Below are 17,540 nucleotides of genomic sequence, written 5' to 3' on the forward strand. Positions count from 1 at the left end.
TTGAGGCAATCGACTAAAAGCGTTAGCAATTATATTAGTCAACTAATTTTGTGGATTTTCTTACATTTTTATTTCTATTATATTACCTTTTTATTTTAATTCTGAATTTGTTTATTTTTAGTGCCTGACTGGCACCAAATCTAATATTTATTAAATTATTTTATAAATAGAAATTTAGGTAGACTTTTTATGTTTTCAAAAACTTTAATAAAATAAATAATTTTAGTCTTCGTTGACTAATTTAGTGGCTAAGGTTTTTAGTCATATTTTTTGACTAGTTATAATCAAATAATTTAACTAATTTTGTCGATTAACAACACTAGTACTGGCTGTTAAATGTAATATTCATACATTGCCTAATTATGCGAAATTCCATAGGCCAAAAAAGATTTTTAAATAACATTTATCCATTCCTAAAATAAATTATGACATTTTAACAAAATATTTTTAAATATGTCAACAATTATTTGGTAAGGGACAATTGTAGCAATGCTTAAATTTATTCTATAATTGTAATTTTTAAGGGAATTCCCAAATTTAATATGTTCATTTGTCCCACAAATGAGCCATTGAGCTGAAAATTAGAAGGATTGTAGCTAATAAAGGGACTATAAATACCAATACATATCTCTCAATTAAAAAATACAAATAAAAAATCTTATCTCTAATTTGGGCAGGATTGGGATTAAGTTAATAGGAATTTAATTGAGACTCAAAATTTTTGTCAGTCCAAATTGTTAAGAGCTTTAATTAGACAAGTTTTATTGTATAAATAGAATATAGATGTTTTTTTCATATAATTTTAGGGGTTTAGGAACAGGTGGGGACATAATCTTAATTTATTTCAAAAAATCACTTTAATTTTATATTATAAAACACACCTTTATTTTATTAACATATTTATTATTTTGTTCTAATGTGTAATTAAATCAGAAATATCTAACAAGTTATATTTTAATAAGAAATTTGTGGTTTTAATAAAGCCCATGATTTTAATATTTCTCTAAGGTGATCATAAATTTTTTCACAAGCTTTGATTGCTAATAAGAAATTCTAAATACAAACAAAAATATATAATCATGAATAGTTTTGTTTATACCTCTATGTATCGATTTACTTGTGTTTCACCTTCTTGAAATAAACAAGTTATTTGATTTAATGCTGGAAGATATCCAATTGTTATTGAATTCGAAATAATTTTATCAGTTTTCTAAAAAAAAAATTGAATAATAAAAATTAGGCTATTCAAATATAACTTTAAAATATATTTCTTCATCTTTTGTAGGATCTAATATAAAAATTTTATGTTTTTTTAGTTCTGCTTCATATGTGATAAGAGTACAAGCAGATAATACATCAAATACTTCTATTCCCGAGGTAATAATAGCTAAACTGGCACAATTTATAAGTGCTGATAATAATGAGCCATTATCTTCAAGTATAAGAGCACATATTTCTATTTGGGATTTGGGATATTGTAACTAATAGTTTTCAGCATTATTAATTAAGATTTAATTATTTACAAGATTGATTGTAGGTTCTAGAGCTTCCATTAAACAATGTGAATAATATTTATTGGAGGATTCTAACTTTTCAATTAATTCTTCTTTTGATAAATTTTGATGATTCCAATCTTTGCTAGAAAAGGGAGCTAGGTTAACTTTACACAATAGATTTCCTTTATTGGTTTTGATAATTGATTGACCCTTCTTCTTTATTGTAATGTTACTTGAAGTAAATGAACTGCTAGCTTCTCTTGGACCAAAAACCGAACATATTATTTTAGTTTTACCCTGTTCCAAGTAGGCGGAACCTTTGGCAGCATTAATGATATCAGTTTTTGCATCTAACATTTTTCAATTAAATATAAATAAATAAATTTTTACAAATTTTTCTATGGTCGAAATTATTTCTACCGTCAGATCTTAATATATTGTCAACAAGGTCCTATAATAAAATTATAAAAGCTATAAGTATTGTATTTTACTTTATTTATGATCATATTTATAAAATTTTGATACTAAGAATTCAAAATGCAGAATTTAGTTAATATGATTGATCATGTCAAAAATATGAGTATTAATATTTTCTCAGGAAGGTATAGAAATTGTCTTGATTTAATAAAATATTATTTTTACTTTCTAATACCTTTCATATACCAATTTCGATTTAAAAGTATAAGTTGATAATTTTATATAAATATTTTTTTATTTCTCATATTTAACAACCAATGTAAATTATACATCAATTTCTATTTCAACTTAAAAAGTTTTGGATAGCTCCCATGTAATTAACCGTAGTTTGATGTCATTTATTTGGAATTTATCTTTCAGCTCGTTGAATGGAACAACCAAAATATTTATTATTTCCATTCTTATTGTTGGGTCACACCAATGACGAAGCGTCAAGTTTACTACTAGGGATAGAATTAAAAAAATATTTTTATTTTAGTCAAACTCAAACCATAAAAACATTAAGATTTATAAATAAGTGGTATTTATCTTTGTTTTTGAGTAAAATGATCAAGTACTGCATTATAAAAGTTATCGCTAGATTTTAATAATTTTTTTTCAATCGAAATCAAAGATAGATTCGATAATCGATTTTGGCTCATCCTGTTTCTGCAACAAGATTTGATTCTTTTTAAAGACGAAAAACTTCGTTATGCACTTGCTGTTGTTAAAGCCAAAGTTAAGATGAATTTGCATAATTTAAAAAAAACTCTTAAAAACATTTCATCAAATCGGTGCATATTAAAAATTCAAGTATTTCATTAACATCTTTCTAAATTCAACATCCCGTAACACTACCTTTAATTCGGTTTCCAGCTGTAAATCGAAAAATTGAGAATAAGTGTCGTTGAAATTATCTAATAAATATTTTGGAAAACTGATTATATGGAATATCTAACAATTAGACGAATTTAATATTTTTTGGTGTAAGACATATGAAATAGAAATAATTAAATCATTTTGAATATTGCTTGATAGTCCAATAAAAACTGCACTATTTCTAAATGATGTTTCAATAGTAAATTTTCTTTCGCGAGCAAATAAATTAATTCAATATAATTTACTGAATTAGAAGATTTATCATCACCACGGAATACGAGCTCCTGAATTCCAAGAAAACATAGAGTTGTTCAATATTTCTCTATTGGATTTGACTTTAGAATTATGCTGTTCGATTGATATTTTGCGCATCGAATCTATCATATTTTAAATATGATTTTGGCCAAATATTTTTAATTTATCATCGACTGCAAATGACCGGTTGATTCTTTGACGTTTAACTGCCTTTGAAATATTATTCATAACCGAAAATCCTTTATCATTCCAAACATATTTTTCCTTTGGGAATAATAGGCATGACCAACAATATAGAGAATTAGAAAATTCACATTCAGCGAGCCATTCATATTTATCGAAGAAAAATTACGGATACAAGTTTTGATTTCTTTTTTTAAGTTTTGTAAAATTGGTTTTGGTCTTCCTTTTTCAATTTTTTATTTGCTTTCCCAATGCTTATTTTTTAATGGTAACAATACCATGGCATGATTTTCTCATTATTTATTAAAAAACATCAGCAATATTAAATTTGCTTCCCTAATGTATATTTTTTTTAACGTAGTAAAAATAATAGTAAATTTTTTAACGTAGTAAAAATATTAGTATTTCTTAATTAGTAAAAATAATATTATTTTTTTAACGTTATAAAAATTATATTAATCTTATTAACGTTATAAAAATTATATTAATTTTTTAACGATTTAGTTTATTTAGCATAGTACAAAGATTTTATTAAGTTTATTTAAAAATTTTTTAATAAAAATTTCAAGGGAAGCAATGCTTCCCTTTCTTCTATGGACGCTTTGTCACTGGGTCACACAATTCTTTTATAGTATTGGCATGAAAAGACCTTAATTGTTATTTTCTGAGAACAATAGAATTAATTTGACCTGATGACACTATGACTTAATCTGCTGAAGAAATAGAACATTCTTTTAATAAAAACCAACTTGTATCTTTAATATTTAATAGTAAGATATCTGTATCTTGCATTTTTTACAAAATGATCTATATTCTTTTTTTATGAAACTGCACAACTTTCTATTTTGTAAATAATATTTTATTATATGTTTTTTAAATCTTTAAAATGTCAGCTGTCACGTCATTATATTTATTATGGTCAGATCGTAATTATGTTTTATAAATGATGGTAAAAATAACATACTTTATCTGATCTATTTTTAAGACTTCAAATTTAGTAGAAATTTCTATAAAAGATCAATATTTGAGTAGAAGTGACATGTGGAGATTAACACAAAATATGGTTTAATATTTATTTAAATTTTGTAATATGGTTTATTAGATTGGAAATGAAATTAAAGCTGGAACTAAGATAGATAAAATGGGCATGAGGTAAAAAAATTTTTACTTATATTTTATATTGGTATTTATTTACACCTGCAAATCTTTTAAAATAATTTAGTTAGTTTTAATTCAATATTATAATCAATCAAGATTTTATATCCTGTGCATATTAAATATCAAATTGGGGACAATATTTAAATAAATATTGTATCAGCCATTTAAATAAAAAAATTAACCCAATCCAATGTTTTCATTATTTTTTTATTTTATACTTGTATATTTACCTATTATTTTATTTCAGAAATAAAAGGAATAACCATAATAAATTCCAGTAACCATAATAAATTCCAGCTCTATAATAATGGAAATGTATAAACACTAAAATTTTATTATTTTTTTTAAGGTATTTCTGATAAGTGAGCAGAAAAAATTCACATTATGTGAATATACATTTAGCCTGTACCAAAACATTTTATACTAAATATGAATAATATGTAACTATTACATTATATTTTATTTATATTTTGCATTTTGTGAGTAACAAATACTTTATAAAGGATATATTTTTTTTCATTTTCTCTTAAATGCTCCCAGTTAGTGATAGAAAATCACTATTTGAGCAGATTTTTAAAAATGGTTATATTTATATTTTATCCAAAAAAATATTAGGCAAACCTGAGGATTTTGCTCATAGATGGCATAAATATTTGGGTATCTATTGGCTTTGCAATATTTTCTGGCTCTAATATTGAGCCATTTTTAAAATCGCCTCAATTCGAGTGATTTTACTATGTACAGATCCCAAATGGTAATATACTTTTTGAAAACTACCATGCCTGGTTCAATTTTAATTATCTTAATTAGACACATAATATTAGGAAATCATGAAAATACTTAAGTGGAGACTGGTAAGGTAAACATAATTTTTAAAAAGCATTGTTTTTAGCATTTTTGACTAATAATATATTATCATTTATTGTTGCTAGAATTTTAAGTAGGAAACTACTATCAATAATTAAATTTCATAAAATTATATTTGCACATTTTAAACAAACTAAATATAAAACATAGATGAATTTTATTTGTTCTTTTGTTGAAAGTGAGGATATACTAACAAATTTAAATAATTTTTATTTAATGAAATTTACATACTACATAAAGAAAGTTATTATTTTAATACAGCACCAGCTTGGGCCAGATAGTTAAATTTTTTTAGGTGGTACAAAAATAAGATCTGGTAACATCTACCAGTATTTTATGAATGTATATTGTAAATATGTTTTTTTATGTCATTAAGAATGCAAATAGGAGATATATGGAAAAATGGAGAATGTATAAAAACAGAAAATATTTCAAAATACACAAAAGTATGTTATTTTTAAAAAAAATTGAGCTAATAATCATAAAGTTTTTATTTAGATCATCAACTGCTATGGTCAATATATTTGTTCAGATGAGTCGTGAAATGTGGGAATTTGATTTTGTTGGAAATCTCTACTTTGAAAGGGCAATTTATGATTTGATCATTAAAATATTTAAATTATGGAAAGTAAAGAATTTTTAAATAAAAATATTAAGTATGTTCCCAGTCTCCATTAGTTTTAAATTGATATTATGATATAAGTGAATAATTTATATGAAATGTTCTATATTGTTTGATATATTTTGTTTATTTTGATCAACATAATAATTATTATTTAGTCAATATTTTCTTTAAATATAATAAAATGTTAAAGCATTAAGAAAACTTTTAGAGATGATATGAGATAAATTAACATTTAAACCTACTTCATGATGCTAGTGCTCAATTTGAGCCTATCTTTAAAAACGGCTAACTCAATATTTTATCCAGATAAATATTAGGCAAGACTGAAGATTTTGCTCATAGATGGTCAATCTTGAGGCATCAATATTTTTCTGGCTAAAATATCGAGTTACACGTTTTTAAAACAAATGGAGCGATTTAGCATCTCTACATACATCTACTCATTTCATAATACTTTTTAATAGTAAAACATCTGTAATTTAACTATACATTTAAATATATTATAATGTTCAGTTATAGTTTATATCATGAATCTAAAGTATATATAATATTTTTTATTGATAAATCACTTATTTATATAATATTATTAATCTATAATAAATATCAAACAAAAATATTATGAAATTTGAAATAAATTTTTTGAAAATTAAGACGTCATTTTATCTGATCGGAAAATTTTATAATATCGGACCGATTCGATAAGAAATATTTACTATAATCATAAATGTAAATATCTATTTATATAAATAAATATATGATAAAATAAATGCATAAAAATTACCCTTTTAAGCAGATCAGGAAATTTTAAATTGTAATAAAGATATATTATAAGTACAAATATTTATTAGATTGTATGTTTTTTATATATAATGGGAGTTACAAAGCACTTTTTGGTAAAATATTCTCTGCAGAGTTTTGAATATGGGTGTACCGATACCACTTTTTGGAGGCAGATCTGATCCGATATTCCTGATATTAAATTGATATCAGCCAATTATCGATCCTATTTCATATCTAATTTTGTTGTAAAGATACCAATGGTTTTAATTTTTAATATACTTTTTATTCATATAACATTTATAGTTTAACTATACCATAACTTATGTCATTAAATATATTACAGTGATCAGTTATAGTTTTTATTCAATTCAATTGCAATTCTAAAAGTTTATAAAATATTTTTATTGTTAAATCTTTTATATAATAAGTAATAACATAAATCTATATACATAAGAAGGAATAAACAAATATATTATGAAATTTGAAATAAATATTTAATATTAATATATCAAAGATTTCTTTATAGAAATATCAAAATTTTCAATTTACCAGAAGTCAGCCTGCGGCGATGGTAACTGTCAATATCATCAGCTTTACTAAAAACAGATTCTGAAGAGATTATCGCACACTTTTACAAACAGAATGCACAAAAAAATAACAATATGATAAAATGTTTATTAATTAATTATTATTATTTTAAAAAAATGATTTTAGATATAACTTTTTTAAAAAATTTTATAACATTTTATTTTTGTTAAAGACGCCATTTTATATTGAATCGGATCGGAAAATTTTATAATATTGGCCCATAACCGATATTTTAAAATGGGTGAAATATCGGCCCGATCCGATAAAAATATCGGTACATCCCTAGTTTGAAATATCGTGGCATGGGAGCATTTTTTTGACAAGGTCTTTATTGTTAGAAAATCTCTTCTAAAAAAATTCAAAATTTATATAAAACATATGATTCACAATATTGGACCATCATATAATTTAAACATCAGTACTGTTTACTCAAAAAAATCCAAATCCCAACTCTGATGAAAAGTGAGAAAGAATAATTATAGAATAATAAATATGTAAATAAAATTTGTTAAAATTATACTTTTGAAATCTTGCTTAAAATATATGGAATATTTAATTCTGGTGAGTAGGGGAAATGTGCCATAAATGGTCATGTGTGAAGAATGGCCACCACCCTTTAACTTTTTATCTATGACCAATTTCTCTCAAAATTGGTCAAAATGTGTATATATATGATATGTACCTTACCTAAGTTCATTTATTGAATAGAGCAATTCAATAAAAAAATATTTCAAATAAACTGTTTTTAGTACCTCTTTCTGGAAAAATCACATTTCACATTTTTTTTGTTTGGTGAAAAAATTACTAATTTAAATTACTGATATTTTATATAAATATTATCCTTAGGCATTTAACATTATTCACACAAAAAATTAGATTTTAAAAGCTTTATTTAATAGACATATAAAGGCGCTTAATAATAATAGAGAGGTGAGTATTGATTGGCCATATCGCACATTCACATATTCATATTAAAATGAAAAGCTCTTGTAAAACAACATTTGGTGAAATAAAATGATGAACAAAGAATGTTTAGTAATATGATAATTAAGATATTAATTTATAATATTATCATTAAATAGATGTGGTAATAAATTGAGATTTTAATACTAATTAAATTAGTGTATAATTAATTTTTTATATAACTATAAAATGTAGAAATATTAATATAGGTCTTTTACAAGTATTTCATATTGTATTATTTTATATTTATAATAAAATTCTTAAATAATATATTATGACCAGTTAACACATAGTATATAGTCTGAGAAAAACAACTTTCACATAATCTCATTTAGCTCATAAAGTATTATACATAGAGCTTTGATTCAAATTTTATTATTAAGGCTAATTGATAAAAAACTTGTTTGGTTAAACATAAATTTTAATACCTTTTTTCAAAAAAGCAAAAACATGGCCATTCATGGCACATTTCCCCTACTTGTTTTGATGTATTTATTATCATAAAATGTAAAATAATTAGCTTTTTTAATTATAAATTATTATTTATCTTTTTCTATTCTGGCTAAAATGAATGTTGCTTAAAAATATGTATAATAAATTTTTTTTCCTTTTTAATTGTTATTATTATGATGATACAATTAAAAATTAAAATGCAAATATCTTAAATTGTAAAGATTACCTTAAGTCTGATGTCATTGACTGAGGCTGACATTATTTAAATTTGTCTAAACTGCGACGGAGATGGAAATACTATTGAATAAATATGACTTTAAGGAATACTATTTGATAAATTTAATTGACATTTTTTGAGGAATAATATATACATTTATCATTTCTATATATCGTCAAATTATACGAAATTAGTTAATAAACAATATTTAGAAAAATACGATTCAGGCCGAATCGATCCCATTTAAATATTAAACATTCCTAATTTTTATAAATATTAAATAAATAGCGCTGACATCAGTTAGTTGAAGAAAGCATTTAATTATTCAACAATATTGCATCTTAATTATATTTATATTATTTAGAGTAAAGACTGTAATCATGATATAACAATCATATTCTTCTCTCGTACTTATTACCACGCTCATTCTCTAAACGAGTTTCCTGCTAATGATCGTCCATTCATAAATCAAGATATAAATGGAAAATTTTATCAGGATTTTTATTGGTATGAATTTATGTATTTTATTTATATTCTCTTCGGAGACCCACAGAGGTCGATTGAAACCCGGTCCGAATTTGGCAAAAGGTATTTTTCAAGCCAAGCTCGGGTTTTTATTTTTAAAAATTTTTACGAACTATTTAAAATTTTACACACTTCAAAGGAAAATTAAAGTATGAGTAGTGAATAAATTACCGCTCCATTAATGTAGATGATCCGGTACTAAACCGGGCCCGAATATTCTATTTGCCTTCGGCCGGTTCTTAACATGTATTTTAAAAAACATAATATAAATTCATTATATTCTTTTGCATAAAATAAATTTAATATTTAGGGTGGGCTGGCAAAATTTCTAATTTTTTTAAAAAAATTAAATAAATCGATTTTTATATAAATCGCGATTTAAACCAAATACATATATTTAATAAGTTACCGATTTTAATTGAAGAACATACATCATATTTTTTAAAGAGTTAATATTTCAGGAGACCAGTTAGGAAATTATGGAAAAAATATATATTGATAAATCATGAGCTAATTTGATATTTTGTCAAATGAAAATTCGACTTTCAACCAAACAATTGATAATGTGTGCAAACTGTTTAAAAATATTTTAACTAGTCGATATCAGTGAGTCGGAAAGAAAGTCATTTTCTAAAACGAATACTATTATATATATATTCAAATAAACTTTAAAATTTTATTTTTTTGCCTAATAAAATAATCGTGGCTATATTATTTTAAATTTTAGCTACTGCTATTTTCCAAGTTTTGATGATCCATTAGCTAAATTTAAGATATCCATTAATACCTTTAATTTAAAATAATCTTGATTAATAGTTTTGTGATAAGTGTTTAGTATTTTAAAAAATTTCAATATTCTCCCTCTCCTTTCTTTTTCTGATAAAGGCTAGTTCTTCAATTATATTATGATATAGTGCTGTAAAATAACGTCAAAGTAACGTCGTTACCTTTTTTGAAAGAGGTAACGGTAACGCGTTTCTTTTTTTGAGTACGGTAACGCAAAACGTTACTAATTACTATTTATTTTTTAATATAAATAATTTAAACCCAGTTCTTTAATTCATATAAACCACCTCCTTCATATTTTAAATACTCGTTAAATTTTCAGAATGTCCATCTAATAAATATTCAATCAAAATTCAAAGTAAATGTTAATAATAATATTATTATTCTATTTTATAATTTATTTTAAAAATATTATGTCCATAGTACTTACTACAGAGGAAGATGATTTAACCCTTCCCTGGCCCCAATTTGAAACATATTTTACACCAATAAAGAAAATTAAGGGTACAAAGTAAGTCTACACTTTGTAAATGTAAATTATGTCCCAAAGCAAATATTTCAACATCAATGTCCAGCATTTCAAACCTAAAAAAGTATATGAAGGTAAAAAGATGAATTAATGTATAATTATTTTAAACATTACCTTAATAATAGAATATTAAATCATGGGTATTATAAAATAAACATTAAAAGAAGTATTCTTTCATAATATTTTGAATAGCTTAATCATGAAATTAAAATAAAGCAATTAAATTATACAATAATATAGGGCTGGTAATCAACATTATTAGAAGAAGATTAACAAAATATACTGAATTTAAGCAATATCTTCTATTTCTTGTTTTAGTATTTCTATTGGTTTAACTTCAAATTGTAATTTATAGAATAAATAGTGATTTTAAAAAACTTTGTTTAAATAGATATGTATATTTAAATAAATAAATACGTGTTATGATGATTTAATGAAACATATTGACGATTCTATAAAGTTGAATATATACTATCAGCACCCGCTATTTAAATTGGATTAGCCCTGGATCAAATTAGATGTCAACAAAGGAAGAATGCTAGAATTTATTGCCAGTTTGAGAAAAGATCTTGATAAAGAGAGAGCAGACGTAATTCCTTTATCCAACACACATACCAGAATATTTTCTGATAAAAATAAAAAATATTTTTTGATGAGGATGAATAAAAATCCTTGTGAAGATGATCTATTAAGCTTTTTTCAAAATAAAGATAATTCTTTAAATATTTTTAATAAATTCCCCGAATTAAAATTTTTATCTATTAAATATAATACAACTCCCTCATCCTCTGCGCCAATTGAACGTGTGCTTAGCTCGGCGAAAGCTGTGTTTATCTCTAAGCTCTCTTGTTTGTCTGATCAAAATTTTGAAAATCAATTGTTGCTAAAAATAAATAAATAATTGTTACAAAAAGATTTTATTTTATATATAATATATTATTTTTGTATAATTTTATTTATTAATTATATATATGAAAATTTTTAATAAAAAGATCTTATCTTATTATATATTCTTTTTATATAGTTTTATTTATATTATATATATTATAGGAAAAAATAAATATCTTTTTTATATAATATTTAATTTTTTAAGTAATGAGTAACCCGTTACTTCTTTGAATAGTCAAAAGGTAACGAGTGACGGTAACACGTTTCTTTTTTCAGACGTAACTAACGGTAACGCGTTCCTTTTTTGTAGTTTTACAGCACTATTATGATAAATATGGTTTAATTAACCTTTTTTTCTGAGGATAAATCAATTTATAACAAAAATTATTATAACCCACCATCCAGAAAATCAAGATTATTCTAATACTACCGATAATTTCTTATCCTATTTTCTAAATCCCAAATATATTTCAAATTTACCAAATAGTGGAACATGGTTAATTTTATATCCTCAACCAATCTCTTACCTATTAATCATGGTAAAATCCTCAGCTAGATCTTACCCATTCAAAAAAATTATGTATTCCGATGAAATAATTAAAAAAAAATTAATGATAGTTAGCAGGACCATTTAATTCATAGTAAAACAAAAAACAGCTTTAGTAGAGTATTTTCATCATAACTTAGGAATCGTTTAGGAACTATTTTTATTTAAACAATTAATTGCATACCAATTTCGAGTACATGAAAAGTTGCAATGCACTTTTGAAGTTAGGCATAAAAATCAATTTTTTAAATTTTATCTAGATTTTGTAAGATATCATAACCATTCTCTTATAAAATCTAAAAAACAAATAGAATATTATTTTTTAAGTTGTATTTCATTATTCTAATTATAATGAAAAAAAATTTATGATAAATGCTCCTAAATTTTAGAAGTCTTTCTTTTTCTGGACTGCAAACACGAACCTAGTTCAGAGATATTTCACTAAACCAAACCTATTTTTAGAAGGAGGATTCACAACCCTGAATTTAATAAACTAAATTTTTTTAGAATATTAAATAATTTCACTCTACATTGAGATTTAGATTATACAATTAACAAATTATGACAAAAATTAAAACAATAAATAACAAAATAAATGGAGTATTTTTTTTATCTAATAAGTAATGATTACTAGTTTAATTTAGTATTTTTCACATAAAAATTATTTAATTCTTAAGTCTTTGTCTTTCCTTATTTTACGTATTCTGATCAAAAATTAATTTTTATTTGCCAACCCTAATATTTAGTGCTATAAATATTTCCAAAAAATAACGAATACTTTCGCGTTAAGAATTTATTGGCAAAAAAGGCACTCTTTTAAATTCGTAAATTTACCAAAAAAATATTAATATAATATTTGTTAATTAAAATTATTTTTTTCTATTAATTTTTAATAACAATTGTGTTTCAAAATATAATCTTATAGACTCTAAATTTGCTACGTTAAGAACACGTTTCACCGGAGAGGGTGATATGCAGTGTTATATTTAATGATTATTTTTAGAAACAAATTGAAAATATTTAATATTTTCTGCTATTGTCAAAACAAGTCATTGTTTTGGCTAGCACGGAAAGATTTTGAAGTACAATCTTTTTTCCTTTCTGAAAATTTGGAGCATCGATATCCTGCGGATGATGCTTTTCCATAAGATATACCATTAGTACTTCAATCCATTCATGGATAATATGCCATTAAATGTTTACTCGTTAACTTTGTTCGATATTTCCCCTTGGCGTTTTCACTACCTAGATTTCCTAATTGAATATACACATTTTCTAGAATTTTAACATATTTTATAGTAAATTCTCCACATATTTCGTTCTTTCATAATTTGTATACAATGTTTCATTTTTGAAATCGGGGGTCTAATAATAAAAAAAATGCCAACACCTAGATAATTTATGAAATAAAGAAGTAAATTAAAATATTTATAGAATATTAGCTGCATATCACTAAGATTTTAAACATATTTACCTTAAGTGAAATAGCCCTCGAGCATCATTATCATTTACTAATAATTGGTCCTATCTCATCTGAAGGCAGACCTTATTTGCAATAGAATAAATTCGCTTGTGATTTATCAAATATTTATTAAAAATTTTTACAATTGATTAATGAATTAAATGCTATATTTCCTATATGTGTTCTTCACTCAACTTGAAAATTTTTATAACAAAAAATATTTAAAATTGCCGATATTTTATGATCATTTTCGGTTTTCATTTAAATACTTTAACAATTTCACTTTAAAGACCTACCCACTACTATTAAGCTATATATAGACATTGAAATGACCCTTGAAGCTTTATTTTATCCAAAGATTTTCGAAATTAAAGAGAGTATTTTATCTCCCACCTTTAAAGGATCATATTTTAGTCCTTTGTAATTGGAGGCTAAATTTTAAATTTTTTTAGTTATAAAAATTTGAGGGGATCGGATTAAAACTCATAGTGATTTGTCATGGAATTTGCCATCAGTGTTGTTAAAATAGCGCGCTACTTTTTTTAGTAGCGGTGGCTACCTTTTTTAGAAAATAGCGATAGCGGTATCTTGCTACTTTTAATTTTACATAATAAATACATCTAAAAATTATTAAAATATATTTTTTATTAAATCTAAAATTATAATCCTTTTATTTAATTTAATTTTGAAATTTATATTTAAAAATATACATTATAAATCTAGTTATCATAAATCTAGTTATCATAAATCTAGTTATTAAAAATGTGTGAGATTGTTGAAGATAGTGAAATTTCTTTGGAAAATGAGAAAAATATAGATTATCCTTTCCCAAAATTCAAAAAATACTTTAATCTTGAAGAAAAAATTACTACTGGATATCGGTTTCGATGCAAGAAAATTTTTCCAACCACTGGTAGAGTCAATGCTAAAAGGCATTGAGAAAAGGTCAAAACTTTATTTTTATTTTTATACAATTTAAAAAATGAATGATTTATTGCTTGATTAGCCATAATTTAAATTGGCTTAATTTACAACAAAATCTATAATATTAATATATAGTATTAATATAAAATTAATATATTATTAATTACCTTGTGTATAATAATTATATTTTTAAAATCTTTCATAATTTAATACTATTTTAATATTTTTTTTATAAATGAATCTAAATCTCAGATAAATTTAAATTTTGAAAATTAAAAAGGTATTCTTATTTTATAATTAAAACAATCGCTTTATATAAATTAGATTTCCAGATCTGTATGATGATGATAATGTAATAGCTGCTATCGTTCATCCTGTTTCAAGTTAAATTGGCCATATTAATTTGACTGAATCCCTGATAGGCTGATGGTAACGTTAAAAAATTCCATGCCTAACCACGATACTAATACTATAGCAGGAACAAAACCGCGGCCTTCCATAGACGATTTTTTTGAAATAAATAATAATAATATTATTGAACCTCTAGATGTTTTTTTTAAATCTAAAAATACTCATTTAAATATCTTTGATGTTTTTTTTTATATAAAAAGTGTGTTTATTATTTAATACTGCGTTGCCCTCTAGTGCTAGTGCTGAACGATTATTTAGTATGGCAAACTTATACTTTCTGATCGTCGAGTACAAAATGTTATTATTATTAAAGTGCAATATTAAATAAATTATATATATATATATGTAACAAATTATAATCATGTGTTTATACCAATATTTTATTTGTGGAAATAAAGTTATGTAAAATATATTTTTAAAAAAATCAAAATAGTGTAAAAAGTAGCTAATAGCGCGCTGCTCATTTGAAAGCGATAGCGGTAGCGATAGCGCGCTACTTTTAAAAGTAGCGTTTAACAACACTGTTTGCCATATATATAAATTGAACTTTTACATCTTATAAAATACAAATCAGGACATAAAATGTTCAAGTGTCCATCCCAATAATTTTATAAGGAAAAAAAAGATATTATAAGCATGCAAATTAGCTTAATTAATTTTTTTAAACACCCAGCATAAGTTATATTAATTTCAAGCTTATTCATAGGCTCCAAGACACCCCTCCTAATTCAATAACTTTGAAACCCCTCCCCCTCCCACAATGACTAAAATATAACATGATTCAATTATAATGGAGCTCTGGCTACTGTATGTTGAATAGGCCTAAAACGAATTATTTGATATTCGATTCATATTTTACGAATACGAATAACACAATTATTCGATTCGAAATTTCGAATCGAATATGAATAATGAGGAAAATTATTCGAAATTATTTATATATAAATATTCGTAATTATTCGCAAATATTTTATTGCAAGTAAAATAAAAAGAAGTAATCAAATTTTCCTAGTGGATATCATTTCTTTTTATTTTATTTCCTATTATCAAATATTAAATCATAACAAGTTATATTTGCTGAAAAAGTTTAATGGAAAAAAGGGAAAGCTTCAAAGTAAAATATAATTATTTTATTTTGATTGTTTCTCTTTAATCATTTTTGATGTTATTGAACAAGTCAAAACATTTTTATAGAGTGTGCCTCTTTCCCATATTCTCGAGCTCCTGACAGATAAATAACTAAAAAATTTTGACTAGTTCTTATTATTTGATTAGGAAAATCCTTTTCCCATTTAGTAACCTTATTTTTGGCAAATTTTAAAGACAATCTAATTCAGATAGTGCATTATAATATCTTCATCCTCTATTACATTGTCATAACCACCTTTAAAAATTATATTAATAATTAAATAAAGGAAATTTATGCTACTAAAGTATTTTTATATATTAAATAAAATCTATAATGAAATACTTTCTAAAATTTTATTATATTTTATATGCAAATATAATTTTAAAATGTAGATATTTTAAATGGATTATAATTTTAAAAATTTTATTTTGTCATAATCACCTTCACCTCTAACTAATAAGATATTAATAATAAAAATAAATACATGATTAAATAAAGGAAATTTATACTACTAAAGTATTTTTAATAAATAAAATCTATAATGAAATACTTTATAAAATTTTGTTATATTTTATATGCAAATATTTAAAATGTAGATATTTAAAATAGATTATAATTTTAAAAATTTTATTTTGTCATAATCACCTTCACTAAATATTTTTTATAAGCAATTCTAATTCTAAAAATCGGATATTTTGGTCAATTTGTTTGGTTAACGTTATATGATATCATTGGGTTTTATTTCGTTTATTTTCTATAAATTTTTATATTGTAATGACAATTAGTTTAGAGAATCCTTAAAAGTGTCATCTTTAAACATCTGTAAAAAAATTTTTGCAAAATATTTTATAAGCTTTAGAAAAATTTTCGTAATGATTTTATTATTCGTACGAATACGAATAGCGCAATTATTCGTTTCGATTCGTTTTTTTAGGCCTAATGTTGAATATGAAGTTACCGCCTGAAATTTATTAGAGACCTGAATTTACGTTCGTCTTTAATATAATTAATTGTGAGGAAAACTTTATAATGTTGTAAGTGAAGATGCAAATTGATATTTTTTTCTTATTTAATTAAACTCGATCAATACAAATAATTTTTTATTTTATGTAAATAATTTATTTCGATGCAAATTATTTGGTTATTATTTCATGCAAATAATGTGGTCCGAGACGAATGGTTTTTTTATTACTTAAAATATGTCAATACCAATAATTTAAGGTTCAAGATGAAGATAATATCATTTTATTATGATATAAAAATTTGAATAACTACGGCCAGTAATAAATTATGTTAACTTATAGAAATAGTTATGCAAATTATAAATCTAAATTAATGTATAAATACCGAGAAATTTATCACCAAATAAGGTTTTAATTTTGTAATTTTTAAAGTCTTAATAATATTTTATTTTTATTT

General features: G+C 23.6%; 2 protein-coding genes across 11 annotated transcripts in view; one reads left to right on the forward strand and one right to left on the reverse strand.

Annotated features, from left to right (window-relative positions):
* Positions 1-913: 913 nt before the first annotated feature.
* On the reverse strand, positions 914-2,065 carry LOC135929888 (exosome complex component MTR3-like). The gene is made up of 6 exons (XM_065466623.1): positions 1,988-2,065; positions 1,887-1,947; positions 1,524-1,846; positions 1,257-1,481; positions 1,100-1,210; positions 914-1,053 (listed from the first exon to the last, which is right to left on the reverse strand). The coding sequence occupies exons 1-6, from the start codon at positions 2,000-2,002 to the stop codon at positions 955-957; spliced, it is 834 nt and encodes a 277-aa protein (XP_065322695.1). The 5' UTR covers positions 2,003-2,065; the 3' UTR covers positions 914-954.
* Positions 2,066-4,156: 2,091 nt separating this feature from the next.
* LOC135929456 (GATOR1 complex protein DEPDC5-like) overlaps positions 4,157-17,540 on the forward strand; it is a 61,322-nt gene continuing 47,938 nt past the window's right edge. For 2 of the 10 annotated variants that reach the window (XM_065466048.1, XM_065466050.1), the window contains exons 1-6: positions 4,157-4,218; positions 4,255-4,332; positions 4,372-4,421; positions 5,671-5,740; positions 5,782-5,922; positions 9,285-9,427. In XM_065466048.1, coding sequence (XP_065322120.1) covers positions 4,213-4,218; positions 4,255-4,332; positions 4,372-4,421; positions 5,671-5,740; positions 5,782-5,922; positions 9,285-9,427 — 488 coding nt within the window. In that variant the 5' untranslated portion in view covers positions 4,157-4,212. Of the gene's footprint in view, positions 4,219-4,254; positions 4,333-4,371; positions 4,422-4,824; positions 4,868-5,042; positions 5,287-5,308; positions 5,741-5,781; positions 5,923-9,284; positions 9,428-17,540 lie in introns of those variants that run through there. The other 8 variants (XM_065466053.1, XM_065466051.1, XM_065466054.1 and 5 more) reach the window with 8 other exon arrangements.

The sequence above is a fragment of the Gordionus sp. m RMFG-2023 genome, chromosome 5, assembly GCF_954871325.1.
Source record: "Gordionus sp. m RMFG-2023 chromosome 5, tfGorSpeb1-WG-v2, whole genome shotgun sequence".
NCBI classification, from domain to species: domain Eukaryota; kingdom Metazoa; phylum Nematomorpha; class Gordioida; order Chordodea; family Parachordodidae; genus Gordionus; species Gordionus sp. m RMFG-2023.

Coding starts and splice junctions, on each gene's coding strand:
- LOC135929888 (XM_065466623.1), bottom strand. Junction 1,211..1,256: donor ATGAAGAAATATATTTTAAA/GTTATATTTGAA, acceptor TTTTTTTTTTAG/AAAACTGATAAAATTATTTC. Junction 1,054..1,099: donor AAGTAAATCGATACATAGAG/GTATAAACAAAA, acceptor GTTTGTATTTAG/AATTTCTTATTAGCAATCAA.